The sequence below is a fragment of the Gobio gobio genome, assembly GCF_949357685.1.
Source record: "Gobio gobio genome assembly, chromosome: 14".
In the NCBI taxonomy this organism is placed as follows: Eukaryota; Metazoa; Chordata; class Actinopteri; order Cypriniformes; family Gobionidae; genus Gobio; species Gobio gobio.
In genome coordinates this window covers 19,873,046-19,887,128 of record NC_137107.1, presented here as the reverse complement: position 1 = coordinate 19,887,128, position 14,083 = coordinate 19,873,046, and the positions used below count along the sequence as shown (strand labels likewise).

Below are 14,083 nucleotides of genomic sequence, written 5' to 3'. Positions count from 1 at the left end.
GGCCCAAAACTCAAAAACCAAACTGCTGATCAGATGACTGGAATCAGTAATCTGCTCACACTCACCTATGGCTGGTGGTTTGGTGATCTCAAACAGTATGGTTCCGGTCTCCATATCCCTGATCTTGAACCGTGTGAAGTCAATATTGTACACATTTTCTTCTGGATTACACAGGTAGTCTGTTAGGGGGGGGAAGAAACATATTTAACTACATTTACAAATGAATGGTTCCTGCTCCCTAAAATCATTATATATACTTTGTGAGTGACAGCTGTAATGATTACGTCAACAGTTCAAACTGGTACCTTAATCATTTAGTAGTATACAGATGAATAAGACAGCAGAGGCTTTACTGGAAGCAAAGTCAGTAAGCCTTAAAACAAAAACCAAATTATCCTATAAAATAAAAAGCAAAAAAATGGATAAAAAAATAAAATGAAAAATAAAAATGTGTCCAAATATCTTAAAAGGTCCGTTTACACAACATCATTTTCAACTAAAAAGTTATGTGTTTTTCATGGAGTCGTGTGCATTTGGATTCGGTATTGACTCATACTCGAACATATTAGGAATTGGACTTATTCCCAAGTCGAGTCCCATTCAAAATATTTCATGATTATTACTGTACGTTAATATTTCTTTAAATTGATGTTTGATTGACACATCCAATGATTGGTGATTTTCTTGTGCGCAACTGTGCATGACTTGAGATGTTTGTGCAAAGACTCCCGCCAGGTTCTCTCCCACACCCGTGTCCCGCCCACTCTGATTCTATTTTACACTGTGTCCCACTTTCCAGAAAGTCAGATTGCTATATTATTTCTCTTCTATTGTCTTTTTATTGTTTTTGGCATTTAATATAATATGAAAATAAAATAAAACGACAACAACAACATTAGATACAATTAGTAGCAGATGATAGAATAATTGAAGTCATAATAATAATATGTAAATAAATAATAACTGTAGAAATTACATTGAGTGAAGAAAAAAAACAGTTCCAACTATGGTCAAAAGCATGGTCGTACGCTACATTATTTCTCAACTCTGTTATTTTAATATATTTTCTGTTTACAAAGTAGGACAAAAGTGTCAGAGAAAACCAAATCTCGGTTAACCCTCTGGGGTTCTTCGGTCATTTCTGACCCACATTTTTTTTTTTAATGTTCGAAATCGTAGCTTCATCGGAATGGTCCGAAACTTGGTGACTTTATTGGTACTTGGTATATGAACACCCCAAATAATTGGGGACAGGATTTGAAAAGTCTAAGTGGTCGTAAAAAAAAAAAAATAGTCACACTCAGGTCCTTCGGGTCAAAAATGACCCCCATAGGAAATTAATGGGAAATTGGCAAAAATATGAAAATACAGAGTTTTTTTATGCACACAATCTACAAATCAGCCAGGATGCAGAAAAAAGGACTCAACAGTGAAGGGGTGAATCTCTAAAACATAAAGAGTGCAAAACAGACAAAAAAACTCACACACACAAAAACACAATTAGCTTTTGGAATGGCACGCGTTAATTTGTGTGTGCGTGTGTTTTTGTGTGTATAAGTGTGTGTGAGTTTTTTTGTCTGTGTTGCACTCTTGATGTTTTAGAGATTCACCCTTCACTGTTGAACCCTTTTTCTCTGCATCCTGGCTGATTTGTAGACTAGATTGTATGCACAAAAAAACTAATTTCCCATTCATTTCCTATGGGGGTCATTTTTGACACGAAGGTCCTGAATGTGACTTTTTTTTTTTTTACGACCACTTAGACTTTTCAAATCCTGTCCCCAATTTGTTTGGGTGTTCATATACCAAGTACCAATAAAGTCACAAAGTTTCGGACCATTCCGATGAAGCTACGATTTTACGAAGATCCACTATGGTGTTAAAAATGTGCTATTGCGTGATAAAAATGCTCAATGTGTCCACCGGAGGGCACGGATCTCATTTAAAAAATTGCTTTCATGAGGCCTAGGCTTGACTCTAAAATGAAATACAGCTTTAATAAAAAATAAAATTATATATATATATATAATTGAATATAATTTGTATTATATTCAATGGGAACAAATGGGTCATATAATTATTGCATAAATATGAATTATAAATCATAAAATTATCTCAAAACACCAAAAAAGAAAAGAAAATATTATTGAAAAAATATATATTTCATTGATTTTACTCAAATCTTGTTTTATCTTAATCCCGCCCTCTGGGTCATTTTTGACCCGAAGGTCCTGAGTGTGATCCATAAATGAAGAATCCCAGAGGGTTAATTAAATAAATATCAATACAGATACAATGACTGTTGACAGTCTCAACACTGAACATCTTCCCCCAAAAATGTCTAACAGAAGGCCGTCCGCCCTCTCTCCCTCCCACATAGCATCTGTCATATCTACAACCAAGAATGAACTTCCATCAATACCTTAAAATTATTTCACACTGTTCTGGGTTGCTCATTCATATTGCAATGTGGCTGCTAGGGTGGCCAGGTGCTTGACTTAAAAGCGGTCAAGATCTGTCTGTTTCAGGCCTTCATTGTTTACCACTAAACCAGCAAGGATATAATGTAAACTAATGTAAGCTATTTTTGCTTCAGTAAACCCCACAACGAGACGTTGCAGTGCCAATCAGTGTTTGCTGCTCTGTAGGTAGTGTTTTGTGGGTATGTTCTGCGAGCCGTACCCATGAATTGTAGGTATCGGATTTCTGACTCATTCTTAGGCAGTTCATTAGAGATGCCAGAATGACGGTTCCCGTGGGATGTTATTTGACAAATAAATTAGACCCTGCCAAGACAAACAGAGGCCACATTAAAAATAAGCCATTTCAAGTCAATGATTTGGTCATCACCCTTATTGTTTTACACACAGCAATGGTAATCCATTAGTATTTTAGGCTAAGTGCTGTGATTCACAATTTCCAATTCAGAGTTCTTAAACTTCAGGGTATTTATACAGTAGCTGTATTAAGCCTCATCTTAATAAAGTGGTACCAACTGAATCAGTCTGGACAGATATAAAGGTCTGAAAGGGAAAAACCCCTATCCATTGCATTAGGCCTAGCAGGGAAAAACAATAATGTGAATAAAAACATCAAATGCAATTCATCAGGGCTTATACAACCACAGAATTTAAATTGCAAATGAGCTCTCTATTAAAATGCACAGTTGTTGGCTCTTAATATTCAGTTTTTTTGTGTGTCCGATTTCCTGAGCACACATTCTGTGATCTAGGACATTAGGCCTAATGTTATTTTAGTTTCAAAATAAAGTGGTTTTCAGCTGTTATTCTAATTGTGTCGCACATCGTAAAAACACATCGTTGATTTGAAAAACATCTGTATAACAACTGATAACTGCTTTCTGAAAACTCAGGATGCAATGTCTGCAATTTGTAAATGGAAGTTTACTTAATTTGTGCATCATTTTAATTGCCCATAACCAGATGGGAATATAGATCCAAAAGATACACTACATTGCCAAAAGTATTGGGACACCCCTCCAAATCATTGAATTCAGGTGTTCCAATCACTTCCATGGCCAAAGGTGTATAAAATCAAGCACCTAGGCATGCAGACGCTTCTACAAACATTTGTGAAAGAATGGGTCGCTCAGTGAATTCAAGCATGGTATGTTATTATAACAAAGTGGAAGCAATTAAGAAAAACAGCAACTCAGCCACGAAGTGGTAGGCCACGTTAAAAAAAAAAATCAGAGCGGGGTCAGCGCATGCTGAGGCACACAGTGTGCAGAAGTCACCAACTTTCTGCAGAGGCAATAGCTACAGACCTCCAAACTTCGTGTGGCCTTCAGATTAGCTCAAGAACAGTGTGTAGAGAGCTTCATGGAATGGGTTTCCATGGCCGAGCAGCTGCATCCAAGCCTTACATCAACAAGTGCAATGCAAAGCGTCGGATGCAGTGGTGTAAAGCACACCGCCACTGGACTCTAGAGCAGTGGAGACATGTTCTCTGGAGTGATGAATCATGCTTCTCTGTCTGGCAATCTGATGGACGAGTCTGGGTTTGGCGGTTGCCAGGAGAAAAGTATTGAATGACTGCATTGTGCCAAGTTTTTAAGTTTGGTGGAGGGGGGATTATGGTGTGGGGTTATTTTTCAAAGGTTGGGCTTGGCCCCTTGGTTCCAGTGAAAGGAACTCTTAATGCTTCAGCATACCAAGACATTTTGGACAATTTCATGCTCGCAACTTTGTGGGAACAGTTTGGGGATGGCCCCTTCCTGTTCCAACATGACTGCACACCAGTGCACAAAGCAAGGTCCATAAAGACATGGATGAGCAAGTTTGGTGTGGAGCAACTTGACTGGCCTGCACAGAGTCCTGACCTCAACCCAATAGAACACCTTTGGGATGAATTAGAGCAGAAACTGCTAGCCAGGCCTTCTCGTCCAACATCAGTGCCTGACCTCACAAATGCGTTTCTAGAAGAATGGTCAAAAATTCCCATAAACACACTCCTAAATCTTGTGGAAAGCCTTCCCAGAAGAGTTGAAGCTGTTATAGCTGCAAAAGGGTGGGCCAACTCCATATTAAACTCTACGGATTAAGAATGGGATGTCATTAAAGTTTAAGTGCATGTAAAAGCAGACGTCCCAAAACTTTTGGCAATATAGTATATGATGGAAATTGACTTGGGTGTTATTTTTTTAGTCTTATATAATCTATGCATTTAATTAAAATGTGACAATTTATTTATTTTTGTATGAAATTGCAAACAAAGTTAAAAAGTCAAATTGTGAAAAAGTAGTAGAGTGCAATATTTTAATGACTTCATCAAACAAGCAAAGTGATAATTTTAGTGAAGTGATAATTAAAGAATCATGGTGGAGGCCAACATTCTGAATGTGGACCGTACAATTCAGTTTACATGCAATTTGAGTACTGTTGAAGAACAGCAATAAAGCCTGCCAGAAAATTTAGACATGCATGACATTAAATTGAAGACATTAACCAAAAAAGCTCACACTAATGTGTGAATGTTGGGTTTAGCTACCTGAACCACACTGTCTGCATGGTCTTCACAAGGTTCTGATATTTGCAAATTACTTAATATACCACAAAACCCTATTTGAGATACACACTAATATATCATTTAGAAAGGATAGTACACAAATGCATCTAATGTGTCTGCTTTTCTTAAGACAAATCCACAGAAAAATTGTCCACAATCATGCACAATAACATGTTATTAACAAGATCCAGGTTCTGAATGGATTTAACATAGCATGCATGCATGCTACTAAATAAGCCCACCTGAGAGAAGGTGCATTCCCGTGGTCACATGCCGCAGTTTAGCCCCTCCTCTCTGGACACTGTACATGTGCTCCCCCTGAGCCCAGGGCCCAGATTAGGGCCTAAGCAGCTTAAGGCGTCTCAGCATGGCAGGGGCGGATTGGGACGCGATCAGGAGATTTAAATGGAAGGCAGGTTTTGTGTACCTCTCTCTCTGCAGCACTACACTGTGATGTAACTGCAACCGACCAAACATAGTCCTCAATCATATGTTTTCCAAAACCGGTTTTGTAATGGCATTGCTCAGACAGCAGACAAAACAGACTCTGACCTAAATGGAATGCCGTCTGACCCATAATGCAAATAAGCTGGCTCTCTAGAACAGGTTGGTTTCTGGATTTTGAGATGCTACAATAGGATAATAAAATAATTCAGCACCTGAATTTGGATCTTTGGCTAAACAGAGGTTTAATTTGTTATCATCAGTTGAACTAACACATGAACTAACAATGTTATAATGTAACAAATAATTCTAACACATTTTTTATCTTAGTTAAACGTTAATTTCAACATTTACCAATAGATTATTTAAAATCCTAAAGTTGTATCTGTTAATATTATTTAACGGACCTGATCTAACAAACTAACAATGAACAGTTGTATTTTTTATTAAATAACGTTAACAAAGATCAATAATAACTAATGTTGGTAAAATGAATCATGGCCTTCTGATATTTAGTCAGCATTTCCTCCATTAACCATTCAGCCAAGATCCTCAAATTATTTACATACATACAAAACATACATACTGTATATAGTATTCACAATACATCTCATAACCTTGTACTCCAGTTATACGAGATGCACATGATTATCTTTTGCTTGAAATGTTATGAACAGCAGCTATGCTAATTATTTGCCATTTGCTTTTCGGTTTCTAACTAGACATTATGCCAGCTCCAGTTTGGATCCAGCCTTTTGTAAAGATGACACCAAATAACGGAACATTTTCCATACAGTATATTGTAATCATTATGATCACAACATATAATCATTGATTTACAGGGCTCATTGTTTCTGGTTAATACATGGCATTAGCTAAACGGATGATCTGTATTGTCCTAGAACTGTACATTTCTGCAATATAGACATTAGTTTGATAGTCACCTGACAACAGATTACTCTTAATTTTAACACAGAAACATACAATTTCAGTAAAGCTGCTTTGGACGCAAGGGTTTTCCTGCACTTTAAGACACTCCTCTGACTGTCTGTGTAAGCACTCTGTGAAGAGCGGCAGATGTTTATATTTACAACGCGTTTTTGGAACATTAAAGAGAAATTAAATTTTTTTCATTTACTCACCCTTAAGTTGTTCCAAACCTATACGAGTTTCTTTGTTCTGTTGAAGTAAAAAGTATATTTTAAAGAATGTTGGTAACCAGACTTCCATAGAAAAAAAAAAAGAAAAAAAAATATGGAAGTCAATGGGTGCCATCAACTGTCTAGTTACAGACATTCTTCAATATATCTTTTGTGTTCAATAGAAGGAAGAAACTCATACAGGTTTGGAACAACATGAGGGTGAGTAAATGACGACATTTTTGGGTGAAATATCCCTTTAAGAAATGCCAAGCAGAGGTGTTTAAATTGGTGCTCAAAACGTGCCGCGAGTTCTGCATGCTCGTGAATCCTGTCATTATAACCAACAAAGTATAAACGCCAATAATAGATTCTATACAGATTGCACAGCTTCATGGATTATAGAGGGAGTTTTTGCAAGAGTGCAGCTTTGTGTACCTCGGATTGTAGAGCTTCAATGATTATAAATGGCAACAATCTTGGCTTATAATATACATTTTTCATGCTGCTAACTACATATTGCAAAGTTTCCGGATTGACAATCGTATTTAAATGCGCGATTGAATCCGATAGACAGTGATAAACATAGCATTGGACGGAACTGATATCTGATACTGTACATTAAATGATCTACCCACCACTTTGTTACTTGGCTGTTCACTTTTCAAATCAGTCACTAAAATGTGTTGATCTGTCCTGACAGTAATAATTTTTTTAACTCAAAAATAGGATGAGATGAGTTAATATTAGATTTTCAGGTATTATTGACTTAAATTGAAGTATTTCAATTCATTCTTTACAGTAGCAGGTGGTGAGAACATGGTGAGAGCATCAAAAAGCAGAGAAACACTCAACTTCATGCAAATAAATGGCCAAAAAAAAAAAAAAAAGTTGTACAGCAACCAATCCTTGAGGTCTTTAGTCATTAGACTTTCAAAACCTGCCAATGCTTAAATCACATTGTTGCATATACTTTATTGTAATTCAGATTCCAAAATGTACATGAAACTTGGGTGTGTTACAACCTCACTAGGTGATCTACATTCATTCAGAGACGTTCATAATAACTGACTCATCTTAAATCTATTAAATAATCTGTGCAGTGAATGACAGCGATAGTAATGAGGATTATCGCTGCAATGTAATTCCTCAGTATCCGCTACATAACTAACACCTTCAGAGCAACACAAATTCATTTAACATCGACTGCTGTTCACTGACTACAAATGACGCTTTGTACAAAATCACCTCTCCACTCCATCGCTCCATCTGGCTATTCCTCTATGCCAGATTTTTGTCCGAGAGAGATACAGAGTGATGGAGTCTGCGTGAGTGTGGATATAAATGTGTGTAGCAGTACATCAATAAGAGGTGGCCTGTAATCCGCTCCTCAGGCACGTCGCCCAGATCAGTGAGGTAATGCACAGAGTAGCAGGTGTGTCTCTATGAGTCGGGAATGGGCCGGTGTCACACTAACATTTCTCACGGTGGGCGGCAGAGACAGAGTGCGCCGGAAGGACTCTACTCAACAGCTCCTGTAAGATGCACGAATAAAGCCAAAATTTTGTCAGAGCTTTGGTCAAGGATGGGGGTCGGCAGCCTTTATGTCACAAAGTGCCATTTTTAAGTTTCTGATACTGTGCCATATACTTGGTTTAATATCTCCGAAATGTATAGCATTAACTATGTACAGCGGAACAAGCTGTCAGTCAGTATTGTGTGCGCGTGATGTGAAGAGGTCGTGCTAATGGTTTATCAGAGCTGTGCGCTTTCATTGACTTGAGTTTAATTCTCACTTTGTAACTCCCAACTTAAAACAAGCTGTGTTACTATGAGGAATGATTACCTCAATATGTAGATCTGTATGCTAGGTACTTTATCTGAATTAAATACATAAACCTCTCTAGCTTTTGCTCACGTGCCAAAGATTTCCCCATTGGTTGCCGACCCCTGGTCTAGGAGTTCCAACATTAAGCTGTGGTGCACATGCAAGCAATGATAGTTTGAATCACAGTGTAACACTGAATCCAACATAGAGGTGTGCGATATACATCATCTATGATAATAATGTGATTGTTGTTTTAACAATGTGCGATCTGACATTATCGAGCATGTCCCTCACTTTAAAAAAAACACACAGAGAGTGCACGCATCCACTACTACAGTAGAATAGACTAGTGTGCTTGTGAATATAGAGTGCACGCTTTCACTGCGTGATTTAGTCCATTTAAAATGCATTTAGAATGTCCCCAATATTCAAGATAAGGGGACAAAAACACGTCTGTTACGTCTTTTGTATTTATATCTTTTAATAGTTAAATCAATAAATCACACAAAGAGTGCTGCTTTTGTCTTCAAATATCATCATCAGTGATATTGATTTGATATTGATGAACAGTAAAATAAGTTATTTAGTGATTTATATTTTAGACACAACATTGCCCGTTTTTGCTCTATTTCGCCAACGAAAAGGACTTCTTTTACGTCTCTAAGCAACACACTGCGGTATTTCATTACTGAATGAATGAATTGCTTGAATAAATGATTCAGTGACTCACTCATTAAGACAATCAAATGCTTCGTTCATGAATCAATCAATCAGCTGTTTGAATGAATCGGTTGAATCTAAAATGACTCGCTCATTAACAGTGACTTGCTGCCACCTACTGGCGTACATACTGGTTAATTTCACATTTAAAGTATCTTTTCATTGTTTAAATCATTTCAAATCTCAATATTCAGTGTTTTATGTATAAAACATCAAAATATTATTTATGCATTTGTAACTGCTGGTTAAATGCATTCATGTCCCCTCTGAGCTTCATTAAACAGTCTCTGTAAATGCATCTAAATGCCACTTCAGATGCAGCTTCTGAATTTCCTCTGCATTGCAAAGATGAATTTAGTTGATACTGATTTCATTTGATTGGTAACAGCCCTATTGTGTCTTATTATTCCAATTAAATTGATTGATTAAATGTAAGAAATTGACACAAAAGATGATACATACATTTATTAGGTAAAAAAAAAAAAAGGTAAAAATGCCCATAAAAGTTCAAATGAATCTTTTTGGGGAAAATACTCCAAGAGTAGCGATACTCCAAGACATATGGTAAAAGGTTAACAAATTTGGTATTAAATTGGGGGTGGAAATTAATAGGCTTGGATTTGGTGCTGGAAACCCAATGCACAGGACAATGGTGACACCAGAATAAAAATATTCAGGATTCTGAAGCTGAAAATATAATTTTAGACGAATATGCTTGCACTGTGTCACTGACTAGATATATTTAAAATAATGTAGGTCACTTTTTACTGGCAAAATAAGACATTTGGCATTATCAGGACAAATATTCATTATACACTATATTCAACATTATAGTAGTTTAATAGCCTAGAAATCTAGACGCACCCTAGCGGTAGCAAATCTAAGTTGCAGCCAGGGTAGTCTAGCAACTCTCCGTTGGCTTGCGAGCTGGAAAAACCAAACTCTGGTCAGGCCAATCACATCGTGTAGAGAGTCGGTGGGCGGGCTTAGTATAATGACGGCAGAGTTGTGGTGGTTCTGCATACTACTTGTAAACAAAGAATCTGGCGAACAGCGGTCTTTCAAATCGGCTTTGGCCACGACTCTGGAAGACTTGAAGTAAAGGTTTTCTTTGAGAAAAGAACGGCACTCAAGTCATTCTTAAGAAAGGAAGATGTGTTTGGAGTTTTGCCGACCGGATACAGCGAAGGTTTAATTTATACCCTAGCTCCGCTTCACCTTCTTCGTTGCTCTGGTTGGTTGTAGCGCTATCCTATTGCGTGCAGAGGGGATTTGAAAGACAACCGTTCATCCCACCACTCGGATTGAGCCCTGCCAATGGTGAGTTCCCAGACCCAACATCTTGATGTGCGTCTGGCTTGTCAGGCTACGGTTAATCGTTAAAAGATCGCAATCTCAATTCAAATACCTGCACAATCTCATTCCTAATGTGGGTCTGGCTTGTCAGGCTAGTAGTTTAATGATGTAGTACTGACTTTTTCCTTATACAGTAAATTTTCATTTTGGGTGAACTATACACAATACAGATTGTCAATCCAGGATATGTGTGGTTGCATTTTTGTATTGCGATACATTGACACAATATATTGTTACACCCCTAGTATTAATACTCATGCCAGCTGTGAGGGACAAAATATTCTAAATTCCAAAAACAAAACAAATGCTGCTTGCTTAAAGAGCACCTATCATGGAATTTTGAAATTTACCTTTCATGTAGTGTGTAACATAGATCTAAGTGAATAAAAACATCCTGCAAAGTTTGAAATATGACAGTGCACCGTATATATCGTTTTTTTTTTCTTTCAAAAGTAAGAGTCGACTCTGAGTCATTTTTAAGAATCGTTAGAAGACCGAAGCTTTTTCTCGGACTAGATGACGTCAACTTGTCAAGTTATTTGAATACGATACGCCCACTTATTGCGCTCCAAGACGCCAGTGAAAACTAGAAAACATCATGGCGACGAGACGCTATGTTCTGAAGTGCGCCTCAAAAGCAAACTTTTTTCATCTGCCCAAGGATGAGCATTTGAAGACTAAGTGGCTTGAAGACAAACCATACATCGTCGCGATTGTGTGTTTATAAGTCTTCAAATCTCTCTATTTGCATGTTTCGCGATCTCAGTAAGCTTTTATTATGGACTTCTATTATGGCACATGGTGTCTTCTTCGTCTGTCTGTACCATATATGGACTACATGTGCACAGAGCGCCCTCCGGCTGCCAGTATGAATTGAAAACAACACATAAGAGACTCAATCGCTCATGATTAGGCTACATCTGCGCATTTTGAGGAAGTATTGAATAAAAAATACTCCTCTGTTTAGAAATTTGACACAGACATATGAGAATCTATCAATATGTCTCCTCTGCACACTTTTGAACTAAAAGCCCTGAGGGATGTTGATTTGTCGCGAGTCTTCGTGAGGAGAATAGAGGAGTTTTTTTATGATTGAGATCAGCTGAGGCTCATATTACAATCAAACGGTACCGACGCGGTTTTCATATTCATAACTCCTGACACATATTAACAAATTACTGTCACTATAAGACTTTGATGGGCATTCCGTTTCCGAAAATATCTGCACAGACTATACCAATCACAACTGACTGGGTCATCGGACCAATCACCGCAGATTAGCGTCACGTAAAGGCGGGGTTTTGAAAAGTGAATCACTAAAGGAATCATTTGAGAATCGCTGTCAAAACAGGTAAAAATAAATGCATATTATAAGAAAACTAAAGTCTTTTTTGTCATTGCATGCATGCAAAACTGTTGTTGGGGACTTCTAAAACAATATTTGGAACATTTTAAATGCCATAATAGGTGCTCTTTAAAAGAACTTTGTGCTTGCATGGATTGTGAAGATTTAAACTGGTATACATACTGGCCCTTATAGCATAAATAGAGATACAGAGATGAAACATGACATAAAATGAGAACATCAGTACTTTTCTGACCTTTAGGGGCAAGCCGCACAACAAAAACCGTTTAAAACATGCTGTGGATGTGTTCATTACCATACTAGTCCAACCACAAAAAAAACCCACCAGATACATAAAAGCGGTCATAAACTGAAAAATGGCTTGCTAACAGTATCATCAGCAAAATAAACCACCACAAGGTCTGATAACCCTAAAATAGGTGAATAGCCAATTCAACAAAACAGACATGTAATACCAATTTACAGTGTATTTCTAACAAATTAACTTTTTAAATATGTTCAGATTAGGTAAACGAACATTAGAACTAGATGCTTCACTGTAAGTACAAAACAACCCTTAACTAGCAATCACTAACTGGCATTTCAAAAGAATTTAGATCCAGATAATTGATTCTCAGCTGGTAGATCATGACCAGGTCACAGGTCAGTTGGGTCAGCTGAGAACCACTGATCTAGATGACATTCAGGAGCCGCTCTGAACGTGACCAGAATATTTGTAATTTCGAAAGCATCTGAGAACTTTATCTGTTCCGCACCGTCTTGCAGCACTTTGCACATGCACACGAACAGGATGTAAAAACCTCAAAAGGTACTTGATGTTCTTATCACAAAAACACACATGCACATTTGTAGGACGAGAGGACCTGATAGAGGACACAATTACACATGTCCGGTAGATTTAGGCTCAGCTTTGTAAATGCCCAGTCAAGAAATTCGCTTTGTGGCCAACGCAGACATGACCGCCATGCCTTTGGCCGTTTTAACGTGACCCTGGATCATTCTGCATTAGCATCAAGTAGCGGCGGGGTGAGAGGATAGGACGCTGAGAGCACACCATGGAAACAAGACCAACAACCTACTGGCATGTCAGAAGATTTTAAAGCGCTCAACAAGAATAGAAAACATGAGTCAAGTAAAAAAGGGCAACAGGAAGTCACCGAATGTACGTCAGCCAGTGGACGGAATAAGAGCGTGTTACATGAACTCTCGATCTTTCTCTGTGTGCACATGTCCTTAAGCATCACCACTCAAAACTGAACAAATCTGTCTCATTAAACAACGGTTCTCTGATTGCAGACTCTAGCTTTATACAAATATGTAAATATATGTAAATGACTCACATGGCAGGTTAGATTGATTTCTTTAGTTTTTTTCTGCTCAACTGTACTGCCTAAAAACAGCTTGAATCGTCTCAGTTTGTCTCAGGGATGACTCAATTTGGACATTTGTGAAATACTGAAAATTACAACTTATAGCCAGATACTAAAAAGTACAGGGAAAAAGTACATAGATATAAAAAAATATGGATGTAGTGTCCGTGACGTCACCCATAGGATTCTGATGAGCCGTTATGAAGCGCAAAGTATGGACGAGATGGCCGTTGCCATCTTGGCAGTGCGTCACTCCCAGATAACAGAAAATGGGCAAAAAGACTGGATGTGGGCGGAGCTGAAGTGACGCGATGACTAACAGACAGCAGATAAATGGCTATCCACCTGTCACTCGAAGTGGCCTCGTTTAAGATAAAATGGACAAACTACGACCTGCTCAGGGGCATCGCACCCGTGGGGACACTTTTCCCGGTGAGAGGGTTCAACACCCGTACGTTTTATGAAATTTTTCCACAGTTTTGCACAAATGCCTCTGTGTCTGCACTCGCTGCAGCTGCCTCTCCATTTCAAAAATGTATTTTGCCTATTAAATGCAACGTTTTTAATTTCAAAAGCATTTCTAAATTAAGTTCATATTTCCAACAAACGAAATTCTGAGCCAAAATAACGAAGTGGTGCTCAAGTAGGCTATAGGGCGCTTTCCTTTCCATTAATGCTTAATAACACTCCTATGTCTCCGATTGGTGGCCGGGACATAAACCTACCAACATCCGTGGCATCATTTTTGGAATGACTTATCGAATATTGCTGAACTACTGCACAATGTTTCAAACGAATGGAAAATTCTGAACAAAGGCTTCGTTTTGGTGAG

At 37.9% G+C, this 14,083-nt stretch overlaps 1 protein-coding gene across 1 annotated transcript in view; it reads right to left on the bottom strand.

Annotated features, from left to right (window-relative positions):
• Positions 1-14,083, bottom strand: part of unc119a2 (unc-119 lipid binding chaperone a2) — a 36,328-nt gene that overhangs the window by 10,053 nt on the left and 12,192 nt on the right. The window contains exon 2 of the mRNA XM_079835913.1: positions 66-179. Coding sequence (XP_079692039.1) covers positions 66-179 — 114 coding nt within the window. The remainder of the gene's footprint in view (positions 1-65; positions 180-14,083) is intronic.